Consider the following 19,086-nt stretch of genomic DNA (forward strand, 5'->3'; position numbering starts at 1 on the left):
CATGATCATTAACTGTTCATGTATTACTAGGCCTGACAGTCCTTCAAAACTATCTTTGCACTTGGCCATATCAGTCTATCTTCTGTCACAAACTGAAATACAGTTTCTCCAGTGTCGTGTTTGATTTCTCTGAATTTCTAGCAAAAGCCTTTCCCAGTAAGTTCATATTGCTTCAGCATTTAACTTGTCATAGTCCATGGCATCTCCTGACATCATGCTCGCAATACAATTGTAGGCCTTTTCCTGTGAGAATGGGCTGAAAAAGACTGCCCAGTTGCATTTGTCCCAGTTCTGACTTTGGGCAAATCTTTCACATCTCTGCAGGAAAACCTCCATGTCATCTTTTATTTCATCAAATTTGGGTAGCTTGGGTTGGCTAGCCCTGACCCCATTGTTATTCTTGAGTCCTCCATCTTTCTGTTGAGTGAGCCTGGTGATCTCAGTTTGTGCTCATATTCTCTCTATTTCCAGTCTCTTTTTTCTCTCCTTTTCTTTCTAAATGTTGGCAGCTCTCTTGCTTGAGTTGAAGGTAACAACAAGATCAAAGTCCTGGACCATCGTGGCAATAACAAAAGTCCAACTTTGAGGAGAGGATTTCTCCTATATCCAATAACTCTTTCAGATGACTGTCTCTCTCCAGTAACTAACTCTCCCTCTAGGTCATACATCCTTCTAGTTGCTTAAAAATGCCATTTATAAATTAGAAATCTTTTAAAACTTAATAACCTAAGAGTTCAAATAAAAGGCAATATACACTACTGCAGCTAGTAGCAAACTACCTAATAATCCTGATCATGGCACCAAAATTTTTCTATACTAGTATACCCTGTAGTGTACTCAGGTGAACTGAATATAGGATTAAACTTTACCCAATAGGTCTGAAAAACAGGAGATTCGATCAAGATAGGGAATTACAGAATAATATTGAAAATTATTAAGTGGACAAAAAACAACAAACACAATAAGGTATCTTTACTAAAGACACTCAACAAAAACCAGTGTGTGCCCATTTACCTGCATGGACACTCGCTGGACTTAGATGAAGCTTTCATCACCATCCTGTCAAACCTTTAAGTTTAGCTTATACTCTACTGTCATTAGGTTTGAAGAAACCTTGTATTTATGCAGTTCAACTGTAGCAAACACGTGATAAGTTATGTTCATTATGCAAACATGAAGCTGTAGCCTATTGGCATATGTACTTGAATTTCCAAGAATTTTGGAGGAGGGCAAGAAATGGGGGTTTCTTAAGCTTTCGTTATTCATATCATAAATTACCAAAACATTTCTAAATAAAAATGGGTCAGTGCACTTATAATTCACACTATACCATATTATACTTATTATAAATAGGAAATTAACATATCCAAATGAAAAAGGTCAGTACAATTATAACCTGCACCACCAAATATCTTGACAAATATCTTAACACTATTAAAAATAATCTCACTTTGAATAGAAGAACACTTAAACATAAAATGTAAAACATTTATATTATATCATGCCAATCCTGTCATCAAGGTAATGTAGGTGAAACCAGAAGTGTTGACATTGGAGTTTCTGAATACAAAAAATACAGTAAATATGGAAACACCAACAATGGCATTTTTCTTCATATGAGAGATTTAGCCAACAAATCAATTGGGAATCAACAAGAATTTTATACAAAAATGGATAACTACATCAAAAGAAAAATATTCAAAAATTCCTTAATCAAAAGCCTACCTAATTTCACTTGGTCACTTTATGCTAAACAGTTTCTTGACATCCTGTGTCCTGATGAAGAATTTGAAGTTCTGGGATCACTTAAGCTTTGTTGACCAATTTGACTCAGCAACTATGTCTCTAGGTATAATCTGAACAGCCACTGAAGGATATTATAATCCTTATTCTATTTACTATATTTTATTATATTTTTCTTTTGGTTTTATTTTCAGTTCTTTTTCATGTAATCATTTGTAGTTGATATATACCTTTAGTTGTGCAGTAATATGGTTAGTTTAATTTGTGGTGTATTTTGTTTGTGATATGCTGGAGTCTCCTTTTTTTAGTATTAACAAAGATGTACATGTTAAATACTGTGCAGCATGTGACTGTTGTGATGTCATCAGTGGCATTTGATTCTGAGGGCAGGATTATGTGAACTTGTATTTGAAGTAGTTAGAACTTCAAAATTACTTATAAAATGTATAATTAGTTTTTAGACCATTATGTTCTCTAAGTGAGGGGGAGGATTAATATAGTAAGTAGAAATTACTGGTCTCTCAACCCTTCCAGAACTAGTATATTAATATACCATAGTTAATATGTATTCAGGTAAATGTTTAAAATATTTTGATATGTTTAATTAGCTTCCTTGTGAACAGGATATAATTAGCTTTAATGTGTCTTAATCTGGCCACTAGACTTCTTTAACTCACCAAGTGTGTGTGTGTGTGTGGGTGTCTGCATCTGTTTGCCTTAGGCAGTCATCTATTTTGAAGCTAACAGTTATACTGTTGTGTAGCTTAATCAAAGGGGATTGTCTTGAAATAAGGAACAAGCAAGAATACTTTTCTTCCTTTAATTTAACTTTAAAATTGACCTGAAACATGTAGAGTTAAAAATTGTGAATGTTCAAGTTGTTATCTTAATGTAGTTTAACCAATCAGACTTGCTTTTTTTGTCTTGTGAAAAATTAGAGGCTGACTAGTCTAAACATTATCTAGAGCTGTGCCCACAATGAAATCTATATCATCAAATATTGTGACGATTTTTGTATTTGATAATGAACAAAGATTGTTCTTATAACAACTGTGTCTGGTTTTATTCTTGTTTCTTCCCTAGCCTCTTTGACTTGTGTATTCTGCAAAACTTACATCATACCTCCTGCTGTTGTGAATTTTTTAACTTAAATGTCAATGATTAGTATTAACTGAGAATACCTCATGTTAATCATTACATTATTAACAGTTATTGAATTTTTACACTTTTTTGTTAATGTTATTTAGTTTTATTATTAAAAAAATAAGTAATTGTGATGGAAATAAGAAATGCTAATAAATTAAAGGATTCCTAATAATTTTTCAAATTTATGGACTATGAAGATTTTCATATAGTTTATTATAAGTGCATAGATGCCTTTCAATTTCTGCCTTAACCAACAGACACATATATTTTTCACTCCCTTTTTCTTTGAATTATTAATTGTATAATAAAACATACTGAGATTTTTTTTATGATGCTTCATTTTGAATAAATTTGTAATTTATATATTTCTGTATTTAAATAATATATGTTATTTATCAATACAGTGATGCATTTCTTTGTAACAATATTTAATGCAAAGGCTAAGTTAACAACCATGTAACAAGTATAATAGTTTATTTTTGATATTACATCACTGATATTTGAAACATTGTCTTTCATCCAGGGTCAACTACAGCAGTTCTTGAATAGAAACTTTCAAGATATAACCTCCACAATTAAAGCTCTTCAGCTTCTTCAAAGGTGTGAAAATTTGACTTTCAAAAGTATTTTTAAATTTGCTCAAATTTAATTCATTATTTGATGCTAGGCTGGAGATTTTGTTTTTGTAGTTATTGGTTAAATTTTAAGTAACTTCCATGTAAAATATGTTAATCTGTTGATGAAAATTAATATGCATTGGTTTTGCATTAATTTTTATAAAATATGCTTTTACAGTTTATTCATTATTATATTTTACTTTTACAAAATATTAACATTCTTCTAAGACTCAGATAACATTATGTAACCTTACATGAAGTTATATTACGCTGTTCATATAATAGATTTGAGAAGTTATGCATTCCTGGTCTGGATATAGAATCCAAGTATATTGCTATCTTAGAACATTATGGAGAAGAACTGAAACATGTTTCTCAGGTAATTATTTTGACAAAAATATGTCCTAGGAGCTATCCTATTATAATGAATTTATGTAGATAATTTATATGTATTGCGATACAATATCTTACCTATGCTTACAAAAGGTATTCTTGACTTATATTGCCCTCTATTGATACACATTTTTGCTCACCACTAGCCTTGATACTCCACTTATCTCTGCAAACTAACACACAAATGCTTATGCAGCAACCCTCCACCAATAGGAGTGCAACACTACTCCTATTATAACTAGTGCCCTCTCTGATCTTGCAGCTGTTAGCCACTTCTCAATTGGCAGTCTTAATGAATAGATGTGTTTTCGCTTGTGGTTTGTCAATTATCCACAACTTTTTACTTTCTTAATTTTTGTACTTTAGTTACATTGTTTTATTTACTGTTTTCGTACTCTTTGGTGGAGAGTTATGAATTATTTTATTTATCTTCTCTCATCTTTCAATTTCGTGAGTTACCATTCACAGTTTCAGGTAGTCATGACTACAACTGCTGTTATTGCTGCAGCTGAATTACTGACCATAGGTCAGAACCACAATTCTCAGCCCATGAAGTGACAGCTCTGGTCCATTGGGAGTTGATCAATTTCATGCTACAATTGGAACACAATGATGATTGTCCTATCACGGTTTTCAGTTATTGGGAAGTTTTGGATCTGGACAGCCTTTTTACCCCTCCTGAATATTCCTCTCAGTCACATGTTGTTTCAGGGGACTTCCTCAGACCTCTTTCCCCTTTGGTGGATTTGAGTATTCAGGTATGTTATGTTCTGTTCTTATCTCCAATTTTCCTATGTTCCACCCCTGCCCTTTTCAGAGAATAGCTATTGGGTCATTATTTAGTGTTTCCTCCTTTCCCGGATATTTGGTTTCATGTGAGTCATTTTGTGGAGCATTTGCATTCAGAGGATAGTTTGCCTCGACCTCTGCTTACTGTGAATGATCATGCTTTTGATTATCATTATTCCAATACCCCTTATTTGGACTCCAAGTGTTTGGTGCTGCTTCTCCTAGTGGGGATCAGACCCCCATAAATCGATTACCTTTTCCCATATTTGTGTTACTCAGACCAACCTTCTCGGGTCAAGGCTGGTGGTGGCCAGACTCCTCCAATTTTCTCATGTTTGGAGGTACTTGGTGGTTGATCCATGGGTTCTGAAAGTCGTTTCAGTAAGTCTGGTTCTTTAACTTCCAGGCCTGGCATGGCCAGGTGGTTAGGGTGCTTGAATCGCAATCTGAGGGTTGTGGGTTTGAATCCCTACCCCACCAAACATGCTCACCTCTTTCAGCCATGGGAGTATTATAATGTGATGGTCAATCCCACTATTCCTTGGTAAAAGAGTAGCCCAAGAATTGGCAGTGGATGGTGATGACTAGCTGCCTTCCATCTAGTCTTTCACTTCTAAATTAGGAATGGCTAGTGCAGCTAGCCCTCATGTAACTTTGCACGAAATTCAAAACAAACCAAACCTCTACATTCATTTATTTCCTCCATTGTCTCACAATCCCACTTCCTTCCTTTCTCCTCTTGGGATCCCGTTTTTTACCCGTCTGATTCATTCTACGGGCCTTTGTGTCCACTGTTATATGGACATCTGGCTGTTTCTTGCCTCCTCACAAGACAACTCAATCCTACATCTTCAGTTTCTTCTCCAGGATGCTGACATGGTGAGAGGGCTTGTCAATATGCAAAGTGTGCTTGTCCTTTCTCACACCCACACAATTTTTTGGTTCATCTCTGGGTGTTTTTCAACTCCCTCTTCCATCAGGCCCTACCTGCTCCACTTCAGTTGCGAGCTATGGAATGTCTCGTATGCAACTTATCTTCCTCTTCTTCTCCTACTGTGTGAGAGGTTCTCTCTCTTTTGAGGACATGAACTTCTCTCGAGATCCTAATTCCTTTTGGTTGCACCCTCATGCATCAGTGGGTTTTGATAGACCAATGGAACCTTGTTTGGGATCCCATAGATGCCCCTCTTACCCTTACCATCCCTAACAGACCGACTTCTACTGGCAGTTGTATTGGAACAATACTACCTTGTGTGTTCCTCTTCTTTTCCTCCTTATCATCCAGAATGTTACCTTTTACAGATGCTTCTCTTTCTGGTTGGGGATATGTCTCAACACTCAGGTGGCTTATGGGGCTATGTTCTCTTTCTGAGTCCACTCTCCATGTCAGTCACTTGGAACTTCTTGCTGTTCATTGGACATTCCTTCACTTTCTGCGTGTTGTTTGGAGTTGGTTGGTGTTGGTCCACTCTGACATTTCTATGGTAGTCTCATGCATCACCAGGCAAGGGGCACTCAGATTGACAGACCTGTTTTCAAACATTAGATCTTCTATGTTGGGCCCACATCACATTGCTTTGTTGGCGTGTCATAATCCAGGTGCTCTGAATCTGGTTGCGGATCGGTTATCCTATCTCGACAAGATTCTCCCTGTGGAGTGGTCTTCAGATCCTCCTTTTTGTCGTGTTTTGTATACTGTGTGGGGTGTCCTAGATTTGGATGCTTTTGCCACTCTTCTCAATACACCACTTCTCCAATTGTAGTCTCCTGTTCCTCATCCTCTGATAGGAGTAGTCAATGCTCTCATTTGGGTTGGTACCTATATGCATATCTTCTTATTCGTCTCCTCCCACATGTCCTTGCCATACTTCGGCCCACTTCATGTAGTGTTCTGCTGATAGCTACGTATTGGCTGGCTCACACATGGTTTCCACTGCTGTGTCAGTTTTTGGTGTTGCATCCTCTTTCTCTTCCTTTATCCCCAACACTCCTCTGTCAGCCACTCTCCGGCACGTGTCATCTGTACATACCTGCGCTCTGTCTTCACATGTGGCTTTGTCCGATCGTTCACCTGAAGGGCCAGATTTTTGCATACAGCATCCTTCATTTCTCATCCTGTTCATCCTTCCTCAATGGCAGTTTACCAATGTACATGGTATACATAACACTTTTGGTCTGTCCTAAAGGGTTATCACCCTTCCATCCTATGGTTATGCACATAGAAACATTTTGGCCTTGGCTTTTTGAATGTTATCCTCCTCCTACCATGGACTGGATGATAAATTTCCAATGCTGCCATGTTTTGAACTGGCAATGTATACCCACCTGTGCCCTCCAACTTCCTATCGTCCACCAGATGTCAGTTCCTGGTGGATTTAGTGTTAGAGGTGTGCACCTGCAATGGTGTGTTTTTGGTATGGAAGTTCCTCTTCCCTGCTGGTTCCCTATCTTGAGGTGAAAGGTAGAGGATCCTCTTCCTACTGCAGAACTGATGTGCAATTCCAGATGCCACAAGTGTTGGTTGAGGTCGAACTTCCCTTTACATTTTGTCCCACCACAGCCACTCTACACTGGTGAGGGGGAGGGTCCATTATTTTGTTAACTTTTCTTGGGTTCCTTCTGCTTCCTGCCTTATAGTGACACAATACTAATAAGCAAATAGTATACCTGGCTTAGAAGTGGTGCAGTCTCCCATAGGTGTGGTATTTTTAGTTTTGTCTCACACCCCATGGTTTTCCTTTAGTTACTTCCTCTAGAGGTATCATCTTTTCACCGGCCCTCCACCTGTTCAATGTGGGATTCTAGCTTTTTGTGAGAGGAGGTAGGATATCATATCGGAAGTTAACATTTTCTTAAACTGAAAATGTATTTCTGATAGATACTTACCTCTTCTCACATTTCACACCCATCTTCCCCACTTCTGGTGTAGTTTGGTGTGATTTGACCAATCTAGATGAGGCTAGCAGCTTCAAGATTAGAGAGGGTGCTAGATACAATAGGGGTAGTGTTGCACTCCTATTAGTGGAAAGTTGCTGCATAATCATTTGCATGTTAGTATTCAGAGATAAGTGGGAGTATCAAGGCTAGTGGCAAGGAAACATTTGAGCCAATAGAGGTCAGTATAAATCAAGAAACTTTGGTGAGAAGAGGTAAGTATCTATTGCAAATACATTTTCAGTTTAAAAAGATGTTACTTCTGAAAAAGTTCAATGTCCTTCAGAAAAGTTCAACTTACTTCATAAAGTTTTTAATTATTCTTATAATTTTAAACATATGTGAATGTACTTATATAAAAAAAATCATAAGAAGGTAATAAAAAAGTATAAACTCATTATTTCAGCTTTATAATCAACAGAAAGATAATCCACCTTATCCTAGGAACATGTCTCCATTTGCTGGAAGGATTGCCTGGGTAAAGCATCTATTTAAAAAGATTAATGAACCCATGGAATGTCTTAAGGTATGGGGATGTTCAGAAGTGTTTAAGATTTAAGATACATTCTTGATATTTGGAAATATTATCACAATTATGAAAAACTGTTTGTTGTTAAGGACAAAGCAACCTGTGGGGGCTGTGCTGTGCTCACCACAGATATCAGAATCTGGTTTTAGTGTTATAAACCTTTAAACTATGAAAACTAATTAATTCTTTGATTTAAGATAATTTATTAAATCTGTATTCATTTTGTAAAATGGTTACTTGTATTCTTTTCACCTTATTATTTAACATGCTGTGCTGGTACTACACATCATATTTTCAGAAGTTTTCACTGTAAACTTGAAGATATGGTGTTACATTGTTATTGAATTTTTCAGGTATACCTTCCTACCTTAAATTCAAAGGATGTCTTGGGAATTGTGCTTACATATAATCAAGTAGCACAGGTTCTTGTTCATTTTGAGCTTCTGTATCACATGGCATGGAGAAAACAAGTGGAGACTATTGCTTCAAGTAAGTGTCAATATATCATATCATACTATTATTTCTATTGTAGATATAGATGGCTTTATAATTACAATCTCAATTACCAGATAATGTAGTCTCATATATAACTAATGTTTGTAAATATAATTTAAAATTGTACAAACTTTTGTCGCAGTTGTGAAATTTTGTTTGTGCTATATACAGACTTTTCTATTCAGTATTGTGCTGTGTGGCTGCTATAAAGTGCATGTTTATTTACCACTATTTCAGAGGCTGTATAGCAAAAATATAATAAGTTATACTTCATGGATAAGCAGTAAACAATGCATATTTTTTAAAATATGTGCTACAGGTATTAATATTTTCCACACAATTATTTAAACTTATGATTTTGAGTTTTAGACTAAATGTACTTTATAAATTCTGTGCTGAAGACTATCATTATACTTTGCATTATTTTTAACTTATTTATTTCAACCTATAGGTTCGAAGCATGAACACAAAAGATGATGTTATCATTAACTTCTTATCAAAGCAAACTACCTACATAAATCAGGATAAAAAAATTAACCCAGTAATTAATATAGCTGTTGTTTCCCAGTGGGTCAGCTGTAAGTTTACGGTCATGGTCAACTAACCCTGTATGCAATGGTGATTAAGGTACACATGTCATGGCCATTTACAGAGTTGCATTCAAAATTTAATGAAACTACTGTATTATAAATGTATAACAATAAATTTGGCATCAAAATGTAGTTGATAAATTCTAATATTGTATAAGATTTAATCTTTTAATTCAAAAGGAAATATTAATATGAAACTGCTGAATATGCTCTCTTGTATGTCACAGGACATGTTTGCATTATAATTTGTTCATTTTACGTTTTATTACTTTAACCATACAACATCAACAATGCTTAACCAATTAAGAATTCAAGACTTCATACAATGGAAAATTATAATGGAAAATAACAACCTTCTTGATTTGCTGATATATCGATATATTTAACAAACTTATCAAAGAATCCCCTCCCATCTGTTCCTTCTTTTTAAACCACTTATTTATTCATGCCTACTTGTTTTAATTATATGTTGATAACTAGTACAAAGAGCAGGTTCTGAACTATGTAAATCTGATGGTTGTTTTTCAATTTTATTTTGAGGAAAGCCAAAATTTCCTATGAAATGTTGAAATGTGTTTACTAAAATTGTTGCTCTGAATATAAATTAATTTTTTAGCCTATTTATACATTAGGTAGTAAGCTAAGTAAATTATAGTAGTTTTATGATGTCCTATTCTAGTGCATGATATTTTTTTGTTTTTCAAAATGCATATTTAAAATTTAGAAAAATTAATTTGTTTGCCTCAGTTTGATAGAATCAAGAAGGCTTAGCATGAGGGTTTAACGACCACATCTCTCATTTCCTGAATGCAAGTGGATTTTGTAACATCATAAGTACTAGAAATCATGGTTTTTCTGTATATTTTTTATTTATTGTTATATATTTCAACAAAAATAACTAAAATTTAAGCATTTATGAGCAAGTAGTAACAATGTATATACATATGTAGTATATGGTTATCAAAATGTCATTGTGGTTGACAAAATGCTGGTATGTTGGGATTTGGCAACATATTAAGTAATGGTATTGCTACAACATATACATTTATTGAGACTATCACAACTAAACTGAGTGCATGTGCATAGTATCACGTGTGGACTTTCGTATCCAAGGTGGAAGAGAACTTTGCCTGAAAGCCACTGTACTGCCCATGGCAAGCTGCTGCTCCATCTGCTGTTGGAAGCACACTTGTTTATATCAATGTTTCAATTTTCAAATACGCTTTTTACTAGATCAAACAGTCCGTGTCCACTACCACTGTGGCCATGGGTGGAAACGAGCTTCGTAGCCTTTCAATTACTTTCCCACTAATCACATACCGGATTATCACAGGACACTGATCAGTTGTGCTGATGTCTTGTGTGGAATCAATCTGTACTGAGAACATGCCATCATTTGTAGTTTTATCTGCTTTTAATATTCTTGAATGTTGTTTGCTGATGAAATTAACTGAAACACCTCTTCCAGTAGCTCTAGACATTTTTTAGCAGTTATTTTGTTCAAGTACTTTGAGAGTGGCATGTCATACTGACTCAGTTTTATCATTTCCAAGAAAACACCATGATTTACTTAATCTTTTTCCATCTCATGTGCAGCTTCATTTCTCTGACCTCTAAATAGAAATTTAAACTTTCCAATAATACTGATAACAGCAATAATTCTAACATCCAATTGATATTTATGTAAGCAAAACTAAACTTTAGTATAGTCTTTTACTCACAAATCTAATTTTTTGAATTGTTTATTATTATTATTCAGCTGTGTAATTTTAACAGCAAATGCTGATTCAGTATTTCTAGTGACCTTTGCAGACTCTTGTAACTTTCTCATTTTAGAAGATTTGTGCTTTTCTCCTCTTTTTTGACATTATTTACTATTTTAAGGTATGAAGTCTACAGACTGTTGTCAGTTTCAAAAAATAAGCCTAGGACTTGCTCAACCTATGAAGTCATTTCATGATTTTTTTTTATATTTGTATATAAAACATAAAGCTATGATGTAATAGTCAGGAGAAAGATATGGTGCTATAACTTGTATGTACACCTATGCAGCACCAAGTCATGTTTAGTCATGCATGGACAAGTATCTAGGTCCATGCATAGAAAGTTACTGGGAATTCCCGTGTATTGCATAAGCAAAATTTTAAAAATAGACCAGTGGTTTACAGAATGCAATGCCTTTAGTCATTTAAAACACTTCCCTCAAGAGGCTGTGAATGTGTTTTATATTTACCTGTGGCAAGGAGGGGGGTATAAATATTGGATGTATATTACAGCTCTAAATGTATTCAGTGTTTATTATAGTTTTCTACATTAGTTTGGCCATTCGAGATAAATAATGGACTCTGGTTTTAATTTATGAACACAGGCTTAATTTTATTAAGTGGTAAAACTATAAATTTGAGGGGCACCTCTGCTCGAGTTCTAGGGGGTACACTGGGATTTTGCTAGTTGCCCAGCAGGCCAGTCTGTCACTGATCTCACAAGGTTATGAAGGTATGTCAATAAATTTAGCATCAAAACGTTTTTAATTTCTTAATTTGAAAAGGAAATATTTAATATCTTCACCTCTGTCTATCATATGAATCATCTATACACCCAATTCTCCATTTTATATTTTTTTATTCTACCCTATAATCTTCCAAGTTTGGCACAAATTACTTATACTATAAATATTGTAAGCCATAATGTAAATTTCCCTCCAAGGTTATTACTTTACTGAGATATAAGTAAGAAATTTGCATATTGCTGTTTGCCAAAAACAGCATAATGCTCACACTGTGATTTGTTGTAATATTGTCCAGAGGATTACTGCTCCATGTGGCAAAATATAAACAAAACAGAAAACGTTTTGTAAAAGAATAAAAGTTTAAACTGTGAATATAAGTAATTTATAACTTCATAGTCAATACTGAATAGGAAAGAACTGTGTTACTCTATTTATTTCATGTTTTTTTCAACCATCCTTTTCATTATACTTAATGATGTTTCTAAAGACCATAGAATAACGTTTGCTGTTGATATAGGGATATCTACAGTTAAAATATACAATTTTACCCAAAAAAAGCTTCCGAAATCCATTTAGGAGGTTTCAGAGATTATGCAGATGAAATATTAAAACTTTAAATGAAAATAAGTATCTTTATTCCTATCATGAAATTCATTTGTGTGCAGCATATTTTAAATGTTTACTGAAAGGGTGCCAAATTTTGTTAAAATGCACAAAGTAAATGATGAATTATAGTAACTGTTAACTCTCCAGTACTAGCTAGGTCCAATGGACATTTGAGATAAATTACTGAGACACATATTACTTTTTAACTATATAATCTTCCCTAAAAATTTCTAGTGACCAATAAAAGCTCATTAAACAGTTCTGACAATGTTACTTTAGAGTAGCTTAACATGAAATGAATTGCTGGAACATATTATTCTTTAACTACAGAGTCAGACAGGAGGATGGTACAAATAGTTCAGCAAAAACTAATTTTTATCAAGATATGTAATAAAGTACAGTTAAGCACTAGGTGACAATCCCAGTGGTTGCTCCAATAGCCTCTAACTCTTGTGAAGACCAGCTGCCTCATAGGAAGTATAACAGAGTTCCTTTGCTGATGGTATCAGTGTATTTCTGGTTGTATACTGTCCTATTGAGTTCCCATCTTTGGCTCTTATTAGCAACACCCTACAGTGCTTTGTTCTCCAACAGCCCCATTCAATGAACACCTTCCATGATTCCTGCTTTCACCTAACTCCTGAAGAGGAGGTCAATATATCCTTTCAGTAGTTGTGTATGATTTGATAATGGGTCTTCTCTTTCAAGATTGTCTTTTTAAATTCCTTGTTCGGCTTTATCTCTGCATTGTCTGACATATACATCCATGTGATGGTCTAACAACATTTGCTTTGCTTTCTGCTATCTATCTGGAGACCAACCACTCTGAAATTCGTGCAGTATTGCCTACAGTCACAGCTTGATGTTCATTGCTTTCAGTAATCCAGAGGAGAGCTTGCTTTATGGATTCAGTTTCTTCCTTGTGCTTTTTGTTGGAACCATGAATGCTCCACCAGCCTTATGCAAAATGTTGTTGCTCCACAAAATGATGAATGTCCAACCAGCTCTCTTACTACCTGTAGTGTTGGAACCATCTATGGCTATAATGACAGGTGGCTGTCCACCATGGTCTTTAAATAGGTGCTGATAGTTTTTTTTTTTATTTATACTCTGTATAGGCTGATTTACAAGTGGTGCCAGATGTTTATTCTACATGAGGTATTTGAGATCTGGTGGTGATAGATTATCCTTGTGGTGGCTTTATAGCACCTGTCCAAACATGAGTGTCTCTTCAAGCACCTTTTAGGCAATCCCCAGCTTGGTTGGTGAGTGTGGAATTGTGGAGCTGTAATGTCCCAATTGAAAATGGTGGTGACTTAACAATGAAATATTCAGTCTTGAAATTGCAGTCTTATCTAGCTGCCTAACATTCATACTGTGTTATCTTTTAAGTACACATTGTTGGCTCAGATGTGAGTAGGTGCCATCAGATGAGCTAGCTGGATGTCTTATAGCTTGCAATGGTTATTGTTTCACTGGAAGCTGTCATGATGTTCATAGTGGGTGTTCAACTGTAATGTTCAACTGCAATAATCATCCCAGTCTCTGGATCAGCATTTGGTATGAAGTAAAAGCTAGCCAGTCAATATTTCCTTCCTCAGATCCCCCCTAACATTATAGGAAATTAACATAATGTGAGAATTGCAGAGGCTGATGGACTTTTTATGAATGTGTCATTTACAAACGTGATTTCCCTTTTATACTCCTTCTCCTGCTGGACAGTTGAAGCCAACTGTGCAACGAATATTACTGTAGTTGAAATAATCAAGTTAAAATTAATGCAATAAAAAAGAAAAATAATTGAAATGTACTATGATCTGTGTTTAATACAACTTATCCACCATTAAGTACTCCCCATACACAGCAAAAGCTCTCATTTGAAGTTGTAATTTTGGAAAAAATTCTAGAATCACTTTAAATTTCATCTAACATCCATAAATAATAGCTATAAAGTATCACTAAAATTTTTTTGAGGATAGGGAGGCTGGCCAGTCTGTTGTCTATGTATACGTGGAGTTTTATTTTACCGTATACAAAGACTGTTCTCAGTTCATGCTCAAAATCTACTCATACAATCTGCAGGAACATTTGTAGTCTCTTTGATGGCTTCAATGCAGAAGTGGTAGTTCTGGAGATACCCACCTCATGATCCTCACACTGTCAATTTTGCACCTCTGAATATATGCAAGGGACTAATGGTTCATCTGGATGATGAACTTTTCATAGACCATGGCATTTCCTAATGTCATGTTTGCAAACACATGTAAGCTATTTCCTGTGAGAAGGGAACTGAGACAGACTGTGTAGTCACCTGTGTCTCAGTTCTGTCTTTTGGCAAATATTTCAAAGCTCTTTAGGAAAGTATCCATGTCGTCTTTCTGTTTATAGAATTTGGCAGCTTGGGTGGCCGGTCCTGACCCCATTGTCATTCTTGGGTCATCCATCTTTCTGTTAGGTGTGCTTGGTGATCTCAGTTTGTACCCATATTCTATCTATTTCCAGTCTCTTCTCTCTCTCTCCTTTTCTTCTTTTTTCTTTTTCAATTTGTGTTTCACACTCATGTTCTTCTTTCAGTCTTTCTGTTTCATCCCCTCTCTTCTCTCTCTAGGTCTTCTTGTTATTTAACAAACTCTGGAAGATTTCTATGTTTGAGCCCAAGTCACTCACCCTCAGTATGAAGGTAGTCATCATCAACCTGTTTTGGCATCAACATTCTTGGAAACTGGCAAACCAATTCCATGGGAGAGTTATTCAATGCTGGCCAGACTAGAAAGAACAGTGGACTGCCCCAATATATGTTGTAGAGGAAGTCATGGCTATATACAAATGGTGTTCCCTGATTTAATATGGATGAAGTCTTGTGCATAAGTGCCATATAATGTGGTTATAGAACATATGAAATAAGCTTTTTCTTCTCCAGAAAACATGTAGCATTAGTTATCTACCAAGGAGTGTTAAAGTCCCAGTGTTGTTCTACAGTTATAGACAATCCATGTCTAACTTGTCTATAACTGGAGTGTTCATTGGCACAGTGAGAAACGTTAACGTAATTGAGGTTAGCAGTACCACTATAGTTTTATTTGTCATGCTTGGTCCAACAGTTAGTACATACTTACCAACAATTCTAAGAAAGCTAGTTAAGAATTATACAATTTTGGATATGCAAGACTGTTAAGTTTAAGATTTATTATTTAGTTTTTATGGATTTGATATTTAATGATTATTCAGTTTTCATAACAAGAGTGTTAAAAATTAGTTATTTTAAAAGTAATAGTTATAACAAGTTTTGTTATATAATTCTGTAAGAGTTGTACTTTGTGTATTTAGTTTAATTGTTGTACTAGGCTTTTGTAATGTTGTTGATGTAATCTTACTCGAAGCTTCTAAAGTATTTTCATTATGTGTAACGTTGTTACTAGAGGACTAGATATTTCTGGATTTTTCTATCACATGTTATAAATATGTTCAGATACAGAATCCAAGCAAGAAACTTAGTGAAATTAAAAGTGAAGTTAGACTGCGTATCAGTTTAATTGAAATGGGCAATCTCTAAAGTGAGTTTGACAGCTTCTATTGTAATAACAGAGACATAGAATAATAATTTGTCTTGTCAAATGGTGTTCTAAAGTAACTGAACCAGCATGTGTGGACTTCTGACATAAAAGAGAACTATTTAAAGCTTTGGATACAAATGTGGTAACCTATGGGGTAATGTAAATGAATTTATCACTAATTGTATTGTAACAACAGAGTAGAGGAGAATAATTTGTTTTGTCAAAGGGTGTTCTGAAGTAATTAAACCTGCCTGTGTGGACTTTGACAAAAACAAGACAATTACTTAAAGCTCTGGATAACCAATAGTATACTGAAATTTTGTACATACGTTTGACCTGTTTTGAATATATAATTTTAAAACAAATGGATTGTGTGCTGTCCATTTATTGAAATTTATCACCAACAAGTCACAGACACCTACTGTAAAGAATCGTGGCCCTATAAAACCTGTTCTTCAATCTACACTCAACATAATGGTAGCAACTTGTTGGCTGAATATGCTGATGTATTTATGGGACCAGATGACCATTTGGGTCAAACAACAGTTACACAACATTATATAGATACAAGTGACACATGTCCAATTAAACAATTGTCACATGTAAATTACCTGCAACATCAGAGATGTAGCCATTGCTGAGGTATAGGGGTTGTTAAAATGGGGGATCATACAGCCTTTAGTGAAGGCTTGATCATATTCATTAATAACTGTTATGAAGAAAGAAAGTATACACAGCTTCTGCAATGATTCTTAGATAGGTGAATATAGTAACATATCTTGACACCTTTTCCACTACCAAGAAAATATATCTGGTATATATATATATTGGTAGAGGTCCAGTGGTTTAATAAGCTATACCTGGCATCTGGATACTAGCAAGTTGAGCTAGATGATCAGAGCAGATCACAGACTGCTTTCAGCATGAAAGATGGCTTGTGTGAATTTTGTGTAATGCAGTTAAGCATGTGTAGTGCATCTACTTTTGAGAGACTAATGGGCAGCAGACAGGCTGGTTGACCTATACGGGATGGAATAAGATGCTCTCACCTTCCATGAGTCTCCCAACCATGGGTGGAATTGTGCGATGGTAACATGACATCACTGGGCAGACATCTTCCTCGACAAAGTCAATGGCCAAGGCAGAAGGGCTCCTGTATGAGCTCATTGACTACATGTTTAGGACCAGGGCATGTCACACTGTATGGTGGATTTCAGCTGTGGTTAACCAACTGGCAGAGGAGATGGGTGCTACCAAGTTGAAACTGCCTAAGACACAACATATGATGACAACCAATATTCAACCCATACAGGATTGGTTGCAGCCTGGGTTACCAATGACCACACCTTCCACCTCACACCAGGACAGAGGTGATAAGTATGCTACTGGTGCTCCTACCACCAAGTTCCATGGAAGAAACAACATCATCATCAGTACATGGAATGTAAGGACATTGAGAGCCACAGTGAAATTGAAAGAACTTACACATGAGATGGACAGGTACCGTTGGAACCTCCTTGGACTCTGTGAGATGTGTTGCAAACACTTTGGGGAAACTTCAAGCAAGGAAGGACACAAGGTTTACTTCTGTGGCAAAGAGGACAAACATGAACATAGCATTGGATTCCTTGTACACAAAAACATCATAAACACTGTTATGGGTTACCACCCAGTCTTCAGGAGGCTCATCACCATCCATTCAACATTAAAGTAGTACAAGTGTATGCCCCAACATCTGACTACAATGACAATGTAGGATCTAATAGATTAATCACCCAAAAAAGACATTCTCGTTGTACAAGAAGACTGGAATACAAAAGTTGGTGAGGATGCACAGACAAACTGGCAAGGCATCTGTGGACAGTTCTGCAATACTGAATCAAATGAAAGAGGACTCAAGCTCCTGGAGTTTGCAACACCTAACAACCTTATGTTGGCTAATACTTTTGGTCCTCAAAAATCATCCAGAAGATGGACTTGGCTCAGTCTAGACGGACAACATCACAACCAAATTGACTACATCATGGTGAAAAAAGTGCTTTTGAACAGGAGTCAACATTGCCAGAACACGAGGTTTTCCAGGAGCAAACATCAGAAGTGATCATGACTTGTTGATGATGACTTTTCCTTTCCATCTGAAGAAAATCAGCAAACCAAAGTACACAAGAATCATGTTTGACCTTGAGAAATTGAAGGACCCTGATGTGGCACAAGTCTTTCAAGCAATGATTGGTGGAAAATTTGCACCTCTTACCATCCTGGATGATGAAAACAGAGACCTAGATGTGATGATCACCAACTTTAACATAACAGTGACTGACACAGCCAACAAGATCCTTGGCAAGCACTGTCGGACTAAAAAACCCTGGGTCACACCAGATATTTCGAACCTATGTGAGAAAAGAAGAGAACTGAAAAAGAGAAAAGGCAATCCTGAAGGCATGCAAAAATACAGAGAAGTCAATAACAAAATTAAAAAAGGCATGATGAAGGCAAAGGAGAACTGGGTAGAAGAACAGTGCAATGAAATTGAAGAAAACTTGAATAATAACAACAGTAAAAAAGCATACCAACTAGTAAAATACCTAAGAACCATAAAACAAGGGCGAACCACTACCATCCAATACAAAACAGAAAAATGCATCATAGAAAAACAAGAGATCCTCCATCAGTGGACAGAATACTGCTCTAAACTATACAACCACAAGACCAGTGGAGACCCAATGGTACTACACTGCCCTCAGACAACTGAAGAGGAACTCTATCCAATACTTCAGGAACAACTAGAAAATGCAGTGAGATCACTGAAAAAAGTGAAGTCAGCTGGAGTTGACAACATATCAGCAGGACTGGTTCAGGCTAGGGGAAAAGCCTTGATCACCACCCATACAAAAATTTGCAATAAAATCTGGCAGACAGGAGAATGGCCCACACATTGGACCCAGTGTATGGTCATCATGCTTCCAAAGAAAAGCAACCTATAGCTGTGACAAAACTACTGAACAATCAGCCTCATCAGTCACCCAAGTAAAGTCATGTTAAAGATCATATTAAATAGACTCAAGTCCTAAGTGGAAAAGATCAGTGCTGAAGAACAGACAGGGTTTTGAGTAGGTTGAAGCACAAAAGAACAGATCTTCAATCTCGGGATCTTTTGTGAGAAACAACTCCAACATGAACA

The 19,086-nt window shown here is 35.8% G+C and overlaps 1 protein-coding gene across 1 annotated transcript in view; it reads left to right on the forward strand.

Annotated features, from left to right (window-relative positions):
- LOC106457450 (dynein heavy chain 8, axonemal-like) overlaps window positions 1–19,086 on the forward strand; it is a 459,787-nt gene that overhangs the window by 60,330 nt on the left and 380,371 nt on the right. The window contains exons 9-13 of the mRNA XM_022383398.1: window positions 3,413–3,489; window positions 3,792–3,885; window positions 8,029–8,148; window positions 8,505–8,640; window positions 17,955–18,851. Coding sequence (XP_022239106.1) covers window positions 3,413–3,489; window positions 3,792–3,885; window positions 8,029–8,148; window positions 8,505–8,640; window positions 17,955–18,851 — 1,324 coding nt within the window. The remainder of the gene's footprint in view (window positions 1–3,412; window positions 3,490–3,791; window positions 3,886–8,028; window positions 8,149–8,504; window positions 8,641–17,954; window positions 18,852–19,086) is intronic.

The sequence above is a fragment of the Limulus polyphemus genome, unplaced genomic scaffold, assembly GCF_000517525.1.
Source record: "Limulus polyphemus unplaced genomic scaffold, Limulus_polyphemus-2.1.2 Scaffold333, whole genome shotgun sequence".
NCBI lineage: Eukaryota > Metazoa > Arthropoda > Merostomata > Xiphosura > Limulidae > Limulus > Limulus polyphemus.